This window comes from Pteropus alecto, unplaced genomic scaffold (assembly GCF_000325575.1).
Source record: "Pteropus alecto unplaced genomic scaffold, ASM32557v1 scaffold3, whole genome shotgun sequence".
Lineage (NCBI taxonomy): Eukaryota > Metazoa > Chordata > Mammalia > Chiroptera > Pteropodidae > Pteropus > Pteropus alecto.
Window position 1 is genome coordinate 10,193,276 of NW_006442484.1, and position 20,544 is coordinate 10,213,819.

Sequence of the window (20,544 nt, forward strand, 5' to 3'; positions counted from 1 at the left end):
GGCCCCTGGTGTTGTTCTGGATCAGTCTGAAGCCAGCTATCAGGCATACCAGCCATGGGATCTCCATGGAGGGGCCTCACTGCAGGCCAAGTACAGCCATAGTCTGTGCCCTGCCCACTACCAGCTGCCATGAGCCACCAAGCAATCTTGGTTGCTGCCATTGCACTGGGCTTGGAGGTGCCTCAAGAAGCCAAAGCACAAACAAGGCTGGTTGCCAGTACTGCTGGCCTTGGGAATGCTTAAGAAGGGGCAGGCTGAGGTCAGATGCTGTTTGGGGTTTATGAACCTTTGGGATATTTCAGGAAAATGCAGCATGAGCCAAAATAAGCCATTTGTATGGAAAAGCCACTGGAACTAGCTTGGGTGGGCTGGCATGTTGGGTGGGGCAGGGTCTCAGGTAATCACGAGGGCAGGATAATCAGTGTTAGCCATGTTGATGGAGATTCAGATATGGCAGCTGCCTGTGTTTGCACACCATGTTGGAGGAGGGTTATACAAAGGAACGACGGCTCTTGCTAGCACTTCTGTTTGGGAGAAAGTTGTCCCTCCAGCACTTGCCCTAAAGCCAGACAATTCATTTTCTCTCTGTACATCCCTGGAACCTTTTGAGCTGCTGTCCCAGCATTGGAGCTCAGAGTGAGTCAGTCCATCAGAGAGTAAGTCCTCTTGTGGGCCCTTTAAGACTACAGTCTGCAACTCCAGTGGCCATCTGTCTCACTCAGTGACAATAGTCATTGGTTTTCACAGCTATAAGTTATGGGGACTTCCTTTTCTGGCACTGAACCCTAGGCTGGAGAGCCCAGAGTGGGGCCAGGACACCTTGCTCCTATGGAGCCCTTTGCAGCTGAGATATTGCTCCCTATTCTCAACCATCATAGGCAGATATAGGGACCAGCCCATTCCGTGTCTCTGCCTCTCTTAACATGCTTGAAGTGACCTCCTCTGTATGTCTCCAGTTGTAGGACTTCTGTTCAGCTAGACTTCAAGTGACTCTCAATGATGGCTGTTCTGTAGTTTAGTTCTAATTTTGATGTGGTCATGAGAGGAGGCAAGCATAGTATTTACCTACTGCACCATCTTGACCAGAAATCCAAGAATAGTCTTTTCAAGCAGTGTTGCATGAACAACTGGACATCCACATACAAAAGAATGAGTTTAGACCCTCTACTTCACATCATATACCAAAGATGCAAAATGAATCATATAAGTGAATGTTAGAGCAAAAAATGCAATATTCTTATTAGACAAAAATATAGGAGTAAATCTTCATAATCTTCAGTTAGACAATAGTTTCTTAGATTAACAGTAAAGCACATAAGACAAAAGAAAAAAATAAATAAATTTGACTTCATCAAAATTAATCCGACAAAAACTTGCATTTTAGATATATGAAGACACTTAAAATTCAACAATTAAAAAACAAAGAGCCCAATTAAAAAAAAAGCAAAAGATTTTAAGAAAATTTTTTTCATATAAGATATACAAATGGTCAATAAGTACATGAAAAGATCTCAATATGAGTAAACTAAGGCAATGCAAATCAAAGCCACAATGAGATACTACTTTACACACACCAAGATGGCTAAAATAAAACACAGACAAGAACAAGTATTAAAAAGGTTGTGAAGAAATTTGATTCCTGTTACACTATTGGTAAATTGTTGTGACCACTTTGTAAAATAATATTACAGTTCTTCAAAATGATAAACATAGAGTTATCATATGACCCAAGATTCTCCTCAAGAATGGAAATATGTCAAGAGGAATAAAAACATGGGCCTACACAAAACTTGTATACAAATGTTTATAGCAGCATTACTCATAATTGCTCCAAAAATGAAACAACCCAAATGTCCATTAAATAATGAATGGATGAAAATAATGTGGTATTTCATACAATGGAATGTTATTTATCAATAAAAAAGAATGAAATATGGATACATCCTAAAATGGATGAACCTTGAACACACTATGCTAAGTGAAGGAAGCCAGCCATTAAGACTATATATTCTAGATTTTATTGATCTGAAATGTACAGAATACACAAATCTATAGAGACAAAAAAAAGATGAATAGTTTCCTGGGACTATAGACAGGGAGGCAGGAATGAAGGCAGTTTGCTCATATGTACGGGTTTCATTTGGGGCATTAGAAAACATTTAAAATTAGATTATGGTGATAGTTGCACAACTCTGTGAATACACTAAAAACCTGAATTGTATACTTTGAATTAGTGAAAATTCCGGTATGTGAAATATATCACAATAAAGCTGTTCAGAGAGAGAGTGAGAGAGAAAAAAAAAAATTTATGAGTAGTGTGATACAGTCAGGAGTTAGTCTAATTTCCACACTCTAATTTCTTTCCCAATTGTTAAAAGTAAGCTTAAATTCAGCTCTGATTTTTCCATTAGCTATAAACTAGGAAAAAATATCAATTACAGAAATCATTTTACTTACCATATAAATGTCAATTAACTAAGAGATGAATAGATTTTACTGACTAGTGTAAGAAACATTTCTTTCAATGTCTAGTAAGCAATGAGTACATTTGAGGATGAGAAGCATCTTCTTGTACTTATATAATTTTGAAAATATCCTACAAATTAGCAATGTTTCAAAAATAATAGAGCTATGTTGTGAAGAATTAAGTAATTTTTTCATTTGATCTTCATTAAAAATAAATATTAATCATTTCAATAATCAGAGCATCTGTTTACCTGCTTGTAATCTAATGATATCACAACATTAGTGGGTGGAGAAAATAATTATTTTTATAAGTAAGTTACTTTTTTTACAGATGATTGATATTTTAGGAGATTTAATTAAGTCTCCTATTTCTCCTTCGTTCCCTCATGAGCTGCTCTGAATCAAATACTGTCATAAATGATACTCTGTGAAAAAAATATATATGATTAATTCGTAAAATGTACACTAGATGTCTGACTCGTACTATGTCATCATAACTCAAGTCATTGAAGACACAAAGTTGACTAAGCCTTGGTTAGTTTCTTCTAAAAATCTCATAAACTAATAAGAATTTTATTTAAAGCTGTAAAAATGTATCATAACTACTTAATCAAAATATAATCAAAAGTTGTCTAAATAAGCTTATATAGTTCTGGATTTCTGAGTCAATAAGGACTTTATTAATATGTCAACCATCTATTTGACCCTTTTGAAATTAAAGTTTTAATTTTAACATTTCGATAAAGGAATATTATGTCCTAAATAATGCTTGATAGATATCTTTATTTCCTATATATGACTTAATAGATATTTTAATCCAACCATATCCTCAAACTGGATTCTCACTCAGGAATCCCCATCTCAGTGGTTAACTCCCCCATTCATTAAGTCACATATCCAAACTCCTAGGATTTATTATCTTGATATAGACCCTTTGTCACCTTCCCAACAACTATCACCATACTTATTCCATTATCTTCATTTTACTTCTCGTTATCTTCCAACTCTTATCTCTTCTCTCAATATCCACTGCCACTTCCTAATTCTACTTTATGATAATCTCAAGTCAAATAATGTCTTTATTTGTTCTCTCTTGAGCCATATCTTTTTTATTTTAAATTATTCCTCAACTTTAACAGAGAGAGATCCTTATTTCAAAAAACAAATACGATCATCTTTAAAAATCTATTACCATGACCTGAGTGATCTAACCCCTACCAATTTTCCAACCTTCATCTGGCTTCTGTTTTCTTGTGCTGCTCCAGCCACAATGGCATTCTTTCAGGGTTTCTATTGTTTCATGTCTCATGCTATTTCTGTTACCCTCAATCTCTATTTTTGCCTAGTCAATTTCTCTACACAAATCTTGGTTTTATTAGGGAGTGTCTTACAACTTCTACAAAAGCAGGTCAAATCAATATATCAGAAATTCTAACATGGATGTAATATTTTACTTTCAGTCTTTTATTCCTATGCTTCACTTTTATTCTATATTGTAGACTGTAAATGTTCATATATCTAATTATTTAATTAGTGTACTCCTTATTTACTAGACCATGAGATCATTACGGCCAGGACTCTTCTATTTTCTCATGATCATATCATCAGCAGCTATCACAGCGTGTGGAATAAAATAAGCACATAATAAAAGTATTGAATGCTTCAATCAAATGGTCATTAGTAAAATAGTACATTTTTAACCCTCAGGGATGATGGATTATATTTTCTGTGTACTATGTTAATATCCCCATTTCACTGCAAGTCTTTTTTTCAACCAGGCCACTAAAAATTCTTTAATCGTATATAGAGAAAACATACATAAACATATATGTATATATATAGAAGAATTAAATACTAAATATATACTGTCAGAAATATTAAAATATAATGTATTTAAAAACCTAATAAACAATGTTGATTCTTCTATTTCTAGTAGACATGAAACGATTAGTTGAAAAAGATCTGTCCCTCTATCCTCAAACAAATTCTTGATATGCCTACTTTTTTCTTTCTTTTTTTTCAGGTTTTAAAACTTTTTATTTGCATATTTTAAAATGTGCATTCCAATAACTAAAATCATTTGAACAAAAAAATAAAAAATGGCACTATGATTAAACTGCATTTTACAGCCTGCAGGACACGTTGGATGAACTTGGTTTTTACTCTAGATTTCACTGTGGTCCCACCCAGGTTCTGTCTTCACCAACATGTAAGTTCTTTTCCTTCCCTGCTAGCCAGACAGGCAGATGGGAGAGGCAGGTGTGGCCTTCGTTGTCAGTAGTTCTCAAATGTGAAAATGGTGGCACAATCATTTAAACTTGACCCAACCTCTTTGCATCTTACAAAGTTAAATAGCTAAAGTAAGTAAAATGAGAAGGAAATGTCTGTGGGATGTACAGTACATTGGCGATGCATGCCTCATTATGATAGCCTGCTTGCTTCTCCTGTTCAATTGTTTCCTTTGAAGGCAGTAGATTGTTCTCTTGCATTTCTGTTTCAATTTCAAGTTACCAAATTTCTCAATCCCATTCATATTGGGTTAGTCAGACATTGTTGCAGAGGAAGTGGAGCAAGGTACAGGAACGAGTGAAATCGACCTGCTCAGTGGCGATCATGGAGTGTCGATAAACCTATGTTTCATGTTTCATCTTCTCTTTTAGTACCATTCTAGTGCAAGCCCTGAATCTACCCTTATCTGTACCACTGTTGTGGACCGCAAGGTAGTCTCACAGTTTCTTCTTCAATTTCCGTAGAATGTATTCATTACATTGTAGACAAAGTATTCTAAAATATGACTTAGATATTGTGACTTTCTTTTTTTGAAATGTAGTTATTGCACATAAAACAAAACCTAGGCCTATAAAACTCAACCTTCTCTTTCCCCTATTTAACCCACTGGGTCCATCTTGTACCATTTTCCGCATCCCCTACTACTTATATATTTCTGTTCTTGGACTGGATCGATGTATTTCCCATCTAAGTTACTTTGTAATTAATGTTCTTGCAGCTTAAAAACTCTTCAAACTGACTTTGAAATATTGCCTCCACAATGGGCCTTTCCTAAGCACCTAATCACTCTCTAGCCCTCAACTTATGCTATTTTCTTTGCAAGGACTTGATGCCAGCTGCAATTTCTTGTATTAATATTTGTTTATTGTTGGCTTAACAAGACTGCATTGTTCACCATGTATCCCCATAACCTGCAATATTATCTGACACATAGCAGGGTCTCAAGAAGCAGTTCGCAAACAAATTAACAAACTAAGACACAAGAGTCATTTCAGCAATGATGCAGAAAAATTATAAAGATGAAAAACTCTGCAAGATTTTAAAAGAAGGAAGAACATAAAGTGAAATAAGATTATTTCAGACAGATCTATCATGGAAAAGAAGAGAGGAAAAGCAGAGTGGTGTGCGACTTGTTGATAAAAGTGTGTGTGTGTGTGCGCGCGTGAGAGAGAGAGAGAGAGAGAGTCAGTTAGAGATAGAGAGAGACAGAGAGAGAGAGAGAGATGCTGCCAGGGTTGTTTCTCTTTGTTCACTTAGGCATATCCCCACAAAAACTGAAAATGTGTGCATGGAAAGAATGATGACCTAGGCGGTAGTCATTGAAATATCTAATTTAAGCCAAGTTAAGGTAACCAAACCATTTAAACCACATTTGCCTTTTTTTATCTTTTCCATTCATTGGCTAGTGCTTTTATTTTGATTAGTTGGTGGTAAAATTTTAAATATTTATATATTTGATATATATATATATAATATATATATTTTATATATGTAAAATCATAAATAATGTATATATACATACATATAAACACATGTATGTTCAATTTAAGTATCTTTTGTAAAATATTTAAGAAATAAATAAATGCACAAACTTTTTAAACATAAAATATTGAATAATATTTTATATTTATTTAAAATGGATTTTGAATGGAATACTCATCTAAATATATTAAAAGCAATTATAGATTGAATCAAGAAATGTGTACTCTAGTCTCAAGATTACACTAGATGCATCAAATCACTTTATTTCTCTGGGTTTCAATTTCTTTTTATTTAAACTAAAGTGAGAGATAGGGAGAATGCTTTCAAGCTCTATAATGTGCTGCCATTACCATTTAATATTTGCTGAAAATTAAACCTCTTTGAATACTCATACATGATCCATAAGCAAACTAAAATACTAATCTATTTTTATTATACTTAGAAAAAAATCTGTACTCTGTAGTATAGATAAATTATAATCTGCTGATGCATGGTTCTTTATCAACAAAGCTGCACAGATCAAATTCCAAAAAGGGGGGGGAAAAAAAAAAAACAGTAACAGATATCTCTATGTCATCAACTCTAAAAACCTTCAAAGTTCTCTTGAAAACATACTTTGTTTATCTAAATTCCACCATAAATTAATAGAATCTATGTATTTTTAAATTTTTAACTGGCTCTCCATGACTGGGAGATATCTAAGTATAAAATCTTTCAGAAAGAAAATGAAAGGCAGAAATATCTATCAAATGCTCAAAGACATATAACTAGCCTTGAGTTAGTCAAAATGGACTGATTAATCATGGATACAGTCCAGAGCACTGACCTCTCAGGAAGCCAAATTTAAAAACAATTGTAATCAAATGCTACAAATATGGCCACCTGTAAGCTTCAATCATCCCACCTGACACACACTAAAGCAACTTACATTTCCAAGGAGACAAAATAAGAATCTTTAAAGAAGGGAATACTGGAATTGTTATAATTTTATTGCACATATTTAAGAGAATAAATCTGACAAGATTGAAACAAACTCTGTCCAAATGGTCAAGTAAGTGATGTCTAATAAAAAAGTAATATTTATGTCAGTGTTTTATTCTTATCTAAATGAGATCTTTAGATATATTAGGTAATTTTGGTTTCTCTCAAGAATGACTTACTCAAGAATCTGTGTAATGATTTATATAGCTGTTGATATAGTTTTATTAGCAATAATTTATACTATTGAGGATAAGAATGGTTATACCATCTGAGATAATGGTCCCAGTGAATAAATTTGCTTCCTATATCTTTCACAATGGTAATTTAGGGTGAAACATAATATGGAGTTGTCTTTTTTAAAGCCTTTCTCTCTAAGGAGAACTGCCTCAATAACTGTATGGAATGATAAGAGTAATCATTCACACTTTCAAACATATATAGACAAGCAAACCTCTTCTCACATTTTAAATTTACACCTAAGTAAATTTCCAGGGTAAGGATCAGAATTTTTCTAATTTTCCTGTTTTGATGACCATCACTTTTAAAACTATGCTAAAATTCATTTTCACATTCATCTAACTTACAGAAAACTTTAAATGAGTTAAATATTCATAGTAGAGTCAATATTTTCTTTCCTAAGTAAATAAATATAAAAGAAATATTTCAGTCTTTGCTGATAAACATGTTACTTTATTTCTACATAGATGGCACAAATAAAGTTAGGTCTTTCTTTGATTATTGAGTTGAAGATTATCTAAATAATACAAATAAATATAATAATCATGTTCAAAATGAATGATATAACAGTAAAATTATCTTTATATTTTCAAGATGAATAATAAAAGTGAAAGAAATATGAAAGTATCTTAAAATAGGGAGTGGTGATTGCTACTGGGAAGGGGAGAGATATACCCAATCTAAAGATGATTGAATTTAATTATTTATAAACAAGGTGTGCAAGTGAAAATAATTATGTTGGCTGAAATCCCCAATGGTCATCAGTTTTTATTCTCTAACTTACAGAAGAACATTTGCTTCCTGGTCAAAGGAATTGACAATAGTCAAAAAGTAATGTTAGCTTATCTGAACAAAAAAATGTCTCAATTAGAAATATCCTTAGAAAACTATAAGAAAACTGGGTCACACTTTTGGCTGTAGCCCACACTATCCAAAGGAGAGGAATTCAAGGCCAAGTGACTCATATATGCTGGTCTTCTTTGCAGGGTTGTGCATTAAAAAGGGAAGAAGAAGAAAGAAAAAGAAAAAGAAAAAAGAAAGAAAGCTTTCTTGAGATAAGAAAACCAGAAGCCACAATTTAAGATCTTCCCTGATGATTACTCATTGAAGAGCTATTACTTTAAACCCTTGAGAAAACTATCTTCTAACCATCACATGGTTTCCCTTGTATCTCAGGCTAGAACAGGACTTCTCAAACTTTGCACAACTGACATTTTCAGCTGGATAATACTTTGCTGTGAGGAGCAACCTTATGCACTGTAGAAAGCTTCCTGGCATCCCTGACTTCTACTTACTGGACTCCCATGGCATACTCCTCACCTCTAGCCATAGGAATCAAGAATGTCTGCAGAGTAGCCAAATGTCTTCTAGGGGCAAAAGCACCCCTTACTGAGAAAAACTAGTCTAGGAAAAGAAAGAAACTATACTGTCATGTACACAGCAACATGAATAAGTGTACAATACAGTTTCTGTGACTTCACTGGTTAATCAATATTCACTACACTACTGATGCCAGTCACTACTGGGGTACTGACATATACTGCAAAGGCCAGATAATTAAAACTTAACAAATTTTCCATGATTATAACCAGCATGTGAGGCCACTTGGCCATTCAAATAAATGTGATAACTTTTCTTTATTTCAAATTTTAAAAGGTGAAATTTTAGGTGACTTTACTTGTGCTATAATTTTTCATAGGGAACCTATTTCCTCAAACATGAATCAGAAAATAAGTTCCTTGGCAGTACAAACAGTAGCAGAACGAATAAAAAATAAACAAAAATACAGCAATGGCTTATAAGCCAACAAATGCTATCTCAACCCATGGTAAATCAACAAATATTCCCTGGTTCTAGTCAAATCTGTTTTATAATGACCTATAAATATATAGTTGGACCAAAAAATGTGTAGCTAACATATTCCTTGGACTCATTCTGCTGCCATATATGAATTTCCACACTTTGTTTTAGGCTATTTATATAGCATGTTTTTAAAAGCTTACAGATTTTCAGAATCTAAGAGATGTAAGATGCTTATCTATCAGTTATCCCATCCCATATTGGCGCATGCACGCTTTTGCTGGTTTTTTTTTTTTTTTTCCAGTAACTTTAACAACATTTAAGCACATGGCTTGGATTCATATTTCCAATTCCTTTTTTAATATCAAAAAGTGATTCAGTAGAACTATTTAGAGCTGCTGGTGTTTTCTGCCAAGACAATTGGTGATATTCAGTTTACTGATAGCAGAAAGAGTACAGATAATACTTATGAAACATTTTCCTCATTATATCATTGTGAGTGAGTTTTTGTTAGAAATAGTTCTGGCTTTAAGAGATAACATTTCTAAACACTTAGAAATCATTAAGAACAGTTTTGAGACTAAATCACTTCTTTCATGTAACTTCTCTTCTAAAAGTTATATACCCTTTAATTTCCTCCTTCATTAGAAATCCACCTATGGTCAATCCTAAAGAATGCCTTAACACATTTATTTCAAAAAGAAGATTTATTTTTGTTTTATTTTTGACAGTCATGCCTATTATTGTTATTCACAGAGTCTGCTAACCATGATTATGATTATGAAGCTAAAAGTACCCACTATTCATATTTAAAATATGTTTAAGCAGGGAAATGACAATGTGATGTTATTTTAATTTTTAAATAAATTGACAGTCATATTTTAGAAAAATATGTCTTATTACTAGTAGGCTATTCTGTTATATTTTTATCAATAATGTCTTTTTTTTATTTGACTTCACATTTTTATTACAAAGCTGTTTATAGTGATCTAATCCAATTAGTGTAATTATAATTGAAATATTGATAATTGCTCAATGAAAATAACTGCAGTATAAATAAAATTGCTATGGTCTGAAAAGAGATCCACCTCCACTCCCCAACAGAATGGCTTCAGAGAGAACATTAATCAAGACTTTAGCCTAATATAATAATACCACTGTATTTAATAATACTATCTTGGAGTTGAGAGGGAATGATTAAATAAGTTCCTCTGAAATTATCAAGATAGGTAATTTGTATTTTTGTCTGCAGTTTTGGGTTAACTGGTGGCAAATATTGGCCACACTTATCTGCCTACTCCTCCATTGAATTCTGATACCTCTAGGACTTACAAATTGCTTAATTGTCTGTGTTTGAGATAAATGGCTTTAGGGAGTCTATGAATCTTAGAAGATCATTAAATTAGAATATTTGCTAAATATGACTCTGTGGTAATTAAGAGTCATAGACTACATAGAAAAGAATCGAAAAGACCTTAAAAGGATTTAAAAAGATTAAACATACAGGCACAAAGATAAAATGGCATTAATCAGCATATAAAGAAAAGTACAATGAGATGAGGTGGGGATGGTGTGAAGTGCCAATAATAAAATTGAAATAATGGAATAATAATCAAAAAGTTTTTTTGGAGAGGGAATGTATCATAGATTCTAAAAAAAATAAGGAATATTTGATGGGAAAATAAATAAATAAATAATTTTTGACCATTTGTGTAAGGGAATGATCATTAAGGAACAGTCATAAAACAAACGGTCATGGAGGTACTGAATGTCTATATCCAACTTAAGTGCTTGGCTATTAGAGGCCTATACTCCATCCCACCTGCCAAAAAATAAAAGTGATACTTTATGACAAAGAAAACAAAATTGAAAATGCATTTAGTTTTTTTCTTTAATTTTATCAAAAATCGATTCACATTGACTTTACTCAGCAAACAATTAGCATATCTTCTCATCATTACCAATGTCTGCTTTTTGCATCCTGTCCTATCTTTTATTGATGGCTTCTTTTTTATTGATTTCTGCAACTCTCAGTAATTTTTTAGCCTTTTCTCTAGTATCCCTGAGGATCATCCAATTAAGAAAAAAATAGGTTCTGCTCTATACTGTTTATTAAACTTTTTCATGAGGGTAAGTATTATCTCCCCTAAGGAAAATCATATTAGAAAGTGAGCAAAGTAACTTACATATACTCAGCATTCCACAAGTGCTTTAAAGAGCTGCATTCAGAATAGGTATTCTTTTAATATCGGTGAATTACCCAATTAGTTTAAAAACAAAAATGTCATTATTCTCTGTTAGTTAATAACCTAATTGCTCAAGTACATAAGCTGGTTGATTTAATTTTGCCTAATATATATCTATATAGTCACTTTGTGATTTATAATGACCATTTTCTCTTAATATATAAAAACACTAAACAACAGATGAGTCAAGTCCATCTCTTCTGCCTGGCCATTCTATACTACACGTGAAGTCTAAATGTTGATTCCAATGAACAAATCATCAGCTACTTTTATTTAAAACATATTCCAAAAGTATCTAATGATTTGCTCATTGCTTTAATTTGTGTAGAAGATCTGAGGCCTTGTACTATGTTTTCTCTGCATCATGAACTTGTCTAAAAAGCAATATATTGAACTTTTGCTTACATAAAACAGTGAGCAAAACCCTGTATGTTGTTTTTCAGTGATGTTTGATAGCTATATTTTAAATATTTGCAAAAGTTAATTCATTATAACTTACTCAATAGGTAATCATAGCTAAAAATAACCTTAAGGAAACTCAGTTCACCAGAAAGACAAAGTTTATATTCCTTTGTAAGAGCTAAGTAAATATATTCAGTTTTCTGGACATTGTTAGGTTACCTAATGATTCTGGAGTGGGAAAATCATAGTGATAGAATCTTAAATTATAAAAGTAAAACACATCAACTCCAACAAAAAGCCAGTTTTAGAAAAGCTGTCTTCTGCTTGATCTGGAAATCCATAACAAAATTCAAAAGTCAGAAAGAATGAAAAGTGAAGGGAAAGAAAAAATTAATGACAAGTTGTGTTAGACTAGCTATTTAAAAAAAATCTTAGCATTTGTATGACTAATAATACATAAAAAATGTTGGAAGAAATACCCATTGTAAGAAATTGTTATTACTGGAAATATTTACTCATTTACTAAAAAAGAGGAAAAAATGAAGCAGATGTTACATGGTGTTTTCTATCAATAGTATACTGATTCTAAAGATATTCTAGCCCTAACTTTATACCTGAAGCGCTTTGCAAGTGATAGAGATGAAAAAAGGAAAGTTATGTACACCTAAAGAGCATTCTAAACAATACTGACATGCATAAAGTAATTAATTATCCATTACTTACAAAAGTTGTGTTTTCCAATAACAATGTGGTAGCATTTGTTTCTAGATTCAGTTTAATGACATGTCCATTCTCGCTTTTATACACCACATCTGTATCTGCAACAACAAAGATATTAATAATAGACAAACACATTGAGTAGGTAATAAAATAACTGTAGAGGAGAAAAGGTGAATAATAAACAGACATGTTAGAATGAATATTGTTAGCCTTTAGTAACCTGAGCAGATTTCTATACTTGGCTCACATTAATCCTCTTCAGTGATCAGGAAGTCCTCCTAGCACATGATCTATTGTGCAATGAAAAAGGTTAGTGAGAAGGTCACTCAGATTTAGTCTAACAAATGAAAATTAATTAAAATATGAAGAATTGGTTGCCCATTCTGAGATGACGAAGAAGGAACAAAGACAAGTGCCTCCAGTTTCTTATTTAAGCTGTTACTGATTAATGATCTAGTTAAACTTGCAGAAAGGGCTGCCAGTTAACCATAACTACACAATTCTAAGGCTACTCATATTGAATCACCCTCATGCAGAGCTTTTTATGTAACCAGTCCTACCACCACTCAATTGCTATTTAACCTATTTCTCTTTTTGGTTGAGAATTTTGTCTCCAGTATTTTATGTATTGTATGATCACAGATCAAAATCTCTGAAACTGGTAGCATGCCATTGTATCTACTTCTAAACTTTAGAAAAATGATGTCTTCATTTAAAATAATCAAATTGCTTCTGGACAGCTGTTGATTTTATAAATTTTTGAGCTAAATTCAATCACACTCATAAGGAAATTAAATCATCTTAAGAATATCTCAAAAAAAATAAAAAATAAAAAAGAATACCTCAGACTAAAAATATCAACATGACGAAAAACTGTCAGATACTCACAAGTGTGTGTGTGTGTGTGTGTGTGTGTGTGTGTGTGTGTAAAAGGAAGGATACACAAATAAAAGCAGTCATGAGTTTTTTTTAATATAATATTAACCTCCTTTCCAGTTTTATCCACTAATCTTTCCATGGCATTTTACCTCCCAAATCCCTGCCTATTCTTGGAAGAAAGGCAATATTAAAGAGGATTTGGTCCACTCTTCATAATAAAGTTATATAATTTCCAATCTATCAGAACCTAATGTCTTCATCTGTACAACAGTAAACAAGCATTGCATGAGGGGTTATGAACATGATATAGACATGTCTGACACTTTGGCAGAGCAAGATTTTCTGACCTGTTCTCTAGTTATTCCTTTATTATAAACAGTAACACTAGAACTCCTATGATGAGAAGCAATCAATACCAGAAAAAATAAAACTTGTTTTTCTTTTTGTTTGTGTTTCAATCAGAAGACCAAGAGTCCAATATGACTCTCCTATAGAGTCAAAGATGGCACAGAAGGCCAATAGTTCTTTTTGAACTTAATCGCATGGGGACAGTGACAAGTTAGAACTGTGGTCTGGGGAATAAGGAAAAACAAACAGTGTTTTAAGAAAAGAGAAAAAAGACAAAGAAATATTTCCAAGTTACTTCCTGAAGCAGACTATATGGACTAAAAGACAGTCCTATGTGATCTTTAAAATAAGGCCTTGTAACACCTTCTGGATGTCTTTTATCAGCTATAAATAAAATGAGTTCTTTTTGTCATTAACTTTACCTGTTGTCCTTTCTAGTGATGTTGAATAAATAACAAGTTTATACAAATAATAAATATTTATTTTGATTCATATTCCTTTCCTAGATTCCTTTTCTAGTCATAGTTTATGATCACAGCTCAGTGGCATCGCCTGTCAACTAAATGTTACTCATTTAGTCTTGTTAGCTGATTCTGGTCTCCTGTCTTCCTGATCTCAATTAATGTCTGTTTGAATCAATTGTCCAACCCCAACTAATCCCCTCTGTTATTTTTCTTCACAGCCTCAATCCTGTATATCACTTCTTGATATTAATGAACATCATCATCAAAGATTAGCAAGAAGAGAAAAAAAAAATATGCTTTAACAAATCATTATCGTAATAGTTTAACAATAAATTAGGAGAAAGAGGATTTCCCCTCTTCTACTTCACCATGGAGATAAGTATAGCAAAGTCACTCGAAGAGGGGTTCATCTCTCAGGAAATAAGCACACTGCAGAATTCTAAATAGGAATGAAGTCTGTGGCTTAGTGAGAAAGAAGAGCTTAGAGAGCAATTTTAGTGTGAATGGTGGTCTCTTTTTAATAGAAGAGAAAGAGTAACACATGGCCCCATGAGGAAAGAAAAATCCCTAGGCAGGTGATAGATTGTATTAGGGGTGGAATAAAAAGAAAATAGTTTTTATTTCCCTTAGAGCCAAAGTAGAAGGAAGTGAAGCTTGTTTGAGAAAATAAGTACTGCATTTAATTTTTTAAGTAAATTTTGTTAAATCATTATTCAGACTTGAAAAACATCCAGAATTTGAGATTTATAGATTTACATTTCTATAAGTTTTACTATTAGACTGTCAATGTTGCATTAGTAGGAGACATTGTTTTTTAATTCAAGTGTAAGTCTCTAATTTAATATTTAATACAGATTTCTGCATAAATTATTTTAAAAGCATCTAATATCTGCCATTATTAATTCTTCTTAAATTTTTTCTAGTCTTCTGGGTCTCCTATTCTACTATTTGATTTATAATCACTAGTGGAATCTCCCAGTTTCGAAACTCCCATTATTGCATTAATAAATTACTTCCTGGAACTATATTTCAAAACTGTCACTCCATACTTTGTTTAATATTAGGTAATGAAATATGAGTGAATCAGATCAATGAATAAAGTGTATTAACACAGGAAGATTAAGGTAGGTGTACTTGAAACATACTTAAAACACAGTATTGTGAAAGTCTATACAGTACTTTGATTAAATAATCTTTCTTCCTTTTTCAATGAAGAGTAAGCTCAATGAAGACTAAGAATCAATTATTCTGAACACATATTCGATTTAGTCAGTTGTTTATTTTGTTTTTGTTTTTGTTTTTTAATGAAAAGGTATAGTAAAATGCATACTGTCTAGCCTCTCCATCCTGAGCTCCAAGAATACATTTTTGGTGTCTGTTACCTTAAATGATTATTATTGTCATTTCTGTCCAATTCCTTTTTCTAACAAAAGTAAAAACATAGTAATGTATCTTAGTTTAAGATCTTTTAGGTAAATATAACCTTTTATTTTATAGTTCTTTCACACAAAGCAACTAGTAAAGCATTTCATATTACAGTTCTCAATTTGCTATTGAAATTGAGAACTGAATCCTCTGCATCCATGTCAACACTCAGGACCAAGAACAATTACCAGCCTATATCCATAAGATTTTACTTTTAGTTGCTGAAAATTCTTGACCATGAAAATAAGTTTGTAAATCAGTATAGAAACTCTTTTTTTTCAGGAACTGGCTGAAAATTTATTCATCTAAAACATATCTTCTTAAAACTGAGCAAATTTCTTAATTATCAAACAACTGTTTACTTAATACTGACTTAGAGATGCTTACCTCTCTGTGTCCACCAACCTTAATCTATTACATCATGAAACGTGCCCACCTCCAACCAGAGCTCATTGAAAGACCTGTCTTAATCACTCAATCCTAGACCCCCAGCGCTATACCTATCTCTCCCCAACCCTGCCATCATCTTCTTCTGGACATTCTGAGACTATCAAAATGTTGTCATCCATGATTGCAATAGGTAATAATCTCAGCTTTTCTTAATGAGTTATTTTACAGGTTTTCTAGGAAGCTGACGGTTGACAAAATTCACCTGTCATGTATATTACTAAAAAGTCACCTTATTGGTTACTGTTGATGATTTTAGTAATATAAGCAGGCATTTAATTTTGGCATAATTTCCTCTTAATGTTTCAAAATTAATCTATCATCTATCGCTCTATCATTTATCTACAGGAAGAGTTTTCAAAAAGTGGAAAAAATCAATTATTTGTGACAATTTAATCTAAATATGATCTTCATTTTTTTAAATCAATTTTTGGTATATCTAAAATAAAAATTCTATAACATAAATTTTTTAAAAAGTTTACACTCAAAAACTAAAGTGAGCATTTTTTTAAAACGGTGAAACAAAATCATGAAATGAATATCGCAGAAAATGCTCAAATGAATTTAGGGAGGATTTGTTAAATATCAAGTTAAGATTTGAAAATTAATTAAACATATTAGTGGTAAATCTAGAATACTGAGTTAATTATAATTGAAACACAACAGGTCCCTCACTCATCTCTTCTAAAACATGGCTCACAACTATGCAAAACTTTCTTCACTTTTTAAAGAGCCCCAAGCTCCATATATTTACCAAAGAAAATTGAGGCCACCAGAAATGCATTTATTGTTCTATTTGTCTATCTCAAAATCTTGCTCTATATACACTGTTCTTTCTCCCCAGACTTGTGGAAAGAGATGATCTTTCTCCTTAGCAAAACAAAAGCTGTTTTGTAAGCAAATCAATATGCTCTAAGTGCGTAAATATCTTTGATTTCTGCTATCTCTTGCCAACTCATTGTACTTTTCATGGTGTATATATTTCTTTTCTATATTATTAATGATAATAATCATTTTCATTCTGTTCTTTTGCTCTCCCCCAGGATTTTTCCTTTCACAATACGCCTCAACAAACCTTCTGTATATGGGGTTTTGCCTTATTCTATGTGTCTGCCATACATGTTATTCTCCATAACTCCCTGCATTACAACTTTAGTGTGTATTCTCTTAAAATTTCATATAGATATAAAACACTGAGGGAGAGTGTAGCCAAAAATATAAAAAGTTTAATTTTAGTATACTGAGTTTTACGTACTAGCAAGACATTTATGTCACCTAACATAGAGTTGGAAATATAAAACTGACATATGGGAGAGGTCAGGATTTGAGTTAAAAGTTTAAGAATACACACATATATGCACATACATATATATTATACCTCCTCTATCTCTTCATTTCATATATTAATATTCTTTAAAACTTCTCACTTAAAGGTTTTTGTTTTGTTTGTTTTTTTGTTGTTGTTTTTGTTTTTGTTTTTTTTTTTATGTTCACTATGCCTCTAGTTTACTCCCATTACAGTTTAACACATTCTACATAACACTTGGTATTTTCTTATATGTTCCAGAAAGACTCATGATTCCTTAATAATAAAATTTAAAATCAAAGACTGAAACTTAGGTTAATTTCTGTGTGGCTTCAACATATACTTCCATAGTTATTGTCTCCCTACACCCTATAAAATAGTCCAAATCATCTGTTGTTTAGAGTTGTCCACATAGCTCAGACTTCATTCCCACTCAGTTTTGATTATGACACCCACTAATAAATAAATGCCCAGGTACTATCCAGATTTTTCATCTTTTTCAAAGCATTGTTAAATTCCTAAAACTTCTAAAGTCCTCACTCAATTTTTCTCTTTTCTGAATTCCTATACAAGTCCTTTACTATACAATCATATAATTCCTTTCAAAAATTTTACTGTCCATTTATACTTAGTTTTGATGTGTTTGTTTGGGTTTTCAATTCCTTTATAAACTCAAGAAAGCACTTATTTCTTGTTACTTTCAGAACTGAAACTATACACATACAAACGTCTAACTGTCTACATTAATATGAGTTTATAATTCAACTGTCTGCCATATTATGACTATAATATTTCAGGAAATTCTGACTAGGGAGATGACACTGCAAATAACCTCATCGTTTTTTTTTTTTTTCAAGAACTTTCTGAAAGCCCACTTACTTGAAAAATGGACTACTCAACTAATGGTCACTAAATAAATATCTCTTTCTCAGAACAATATATAGCTCAACCAAATGACTGCACTATTTAAGAGTCTCTCCCAAACCCTAACTTCCCTAAATTCACTAATTCTAAACTCCTACAACACATATGTCTCCCAATCCTTAACAACACTTCTTATTGAAATACCTGTCAAACTAGATCCAAAAAAACATACAAGCATCCCTCAATTGCTCTTCCCTATTGGTACGTTTCTCATTCTCAGTCAAGACAGTGATCTCCTTTACCAAAGTGAGCAATAAACTCAGCTGTGCTTTATCATGTTTAATAGGTTATTTCATTAGTGTTTTGGGGTAACCAGTATTCAGCAGTTTGTAACTTCTACAGTATATATAATATGGCACTTATCCCATTGAAGGAGAATCTCAACAAATATTTTTCTCTGCTATAAGATTAAGTCTTTCTACTACTTTTATCATTCATATTTTACTTTTTTCACTGTTATAACTTCATTTAGAAATACATTTAGCACTACTGACAAAGACTCCCTCTTTGACTGAAATTTAGCTAGGTTCCTTCAGTCTCTCTTCTCAATTAGGCCTCGGCCTTGGTTTGCTTTTAGCAAGAATCCTGCTAAGTCAGTTTAGTAATTTCCATCCACTGCTCCCCTCACTCTGCTCCTTTGCTATAAATCCTCAGGAATCTTTGCTGTATTCAGAATTGAGTTCAGTCCCTCTCACCCTGTTGGCAATAGTCTTTTCTCTATTCTTATATGAAATCTTCCTTACTATTTTAACAAGGATCAGAATAATTTTTCTCTAAAACAGACTTGCAAATCTAAACTTATGCAAACTATTTTGATAATATTCTGAAATTAAATTAAAATTATATATTATAAGTTAATGTAAATTAATTCTAATTAAATTAATATAAATGATATATGTTGATTTAATTAAAATATAAAATATTTCTTATGATTTTTAGTAATTTACATAAATTAAATATAATGTAAATTATATTGTTATATAGATAGTTGCTTAGAGATAGAGGTAGATAGAGATAGAGATAGATAAAGATAGATAGAGATATGAGAGAGAGAGAGAGAGAGAGAGAAGAGAGAGAGAGAGAGAGAGAGAGAGAAAGAGAGAGAGAGACAGGAGACAGTGAGTTAGTTTAGTATGCTAGACCAGCATTTGACAAACTCTGGCAATGGCTGTGGTCCAAATTCTCATCCACCAAGTCTGGCCAGCAGCCACATTTATTCATTTACATATGCCTATGACTGCTTTTGCACTACAATGGCAGATTTAAAATATTTGCAACAGAGATATTATGGCTCACAGAGCCTAAAATATTTATTACCTAGTCCTTTAAAGAAAAAGTTTACTGACATCTCTGTTAGACTATTAATTGTTTGCCTCATTCAAAGAACACATTTTTTACTTTCTATATTTATAAACGTTAGCCACTTCATTGTAATGTTCTTTTAATCCCCAAAATATCTATATACTCAAAGAGTTTTGTTTTCTAACTCGGCATGAGAAATGTATTTTCCTTAAAATGATTTGAGTTTCTGGTAATATTATAAAGATAGGTATACACAATGAATGCATTTTTGTAAAAAGCAACGAGAATAAAGGTCATATTTATTTAAAAGTCATCATAACTGTAAGTAATTATCAATAATTCATAAAAAGTGACAATCCTATAAATGGCACTTCCTGTGATAGAGCCCTTTTCAGGCTCAATAATAGAGCAGATGATGGCTACTCGACTAAATGGTGTTTCTTTGATTTGTAGCTAAAATATGAATAGCAGCAATTTTCACATGATCATTTCATTCTTCAGATTATTTTTAAAAATGTTCATATAAGAGGAAAATAAAACACCCCTCTCTAGAATTTCAAAAATCTCTTTTCACAAGAAGGTTTGTTTGTACAGTAGTAGCATAAGTACCACTTGTAACTGATTTTCAACTTTCTTCAGTTAAAGCCTTCAGAAATTACTAGGGCTTTACCAAAAACTGTCTTAACTTCAGACACATAATATCTCTGCTTGTGGTCCAGTCTACTGAAGTCAGTAGGCAAAAGGAAGACATAAATAGATCCATGCCTTCTCTTCACTGAGTGTCTCATGTAAAATGAAAATAAACATTGGTTGAGTTTCCATTATT

At 32.2% G+C, this 20,544-nt stretch overlaps 1 protein-coding gene across 12 annotated transcripts in view; it reads right to left on the reverse strand.

Moving 5' to 3' along the window:
- DPP10 (dipeptidyl peptidase like 10) overlaps positions 1 to 20,544 on the reverse strand; it is a 1,220,852-nt gene that overhangs the window by 297,743 nt on the left and 902,565 nt on the right. For all 12 annotated transcript variants that reach the window (XM_006921020.2, XM_025039378.1, XM_025039373.1 and 9 more), the window contains one exon: positions 12,627 to 12,721. In XM_006921020.2, the coding sequence (XP_006921082.1) occupies positions 12,627 to 12,721 (95 nt within the window). The remainder of the gene's footprint in view (positions 1 to 12,626; positions 12,722 to 20,544) is intronic.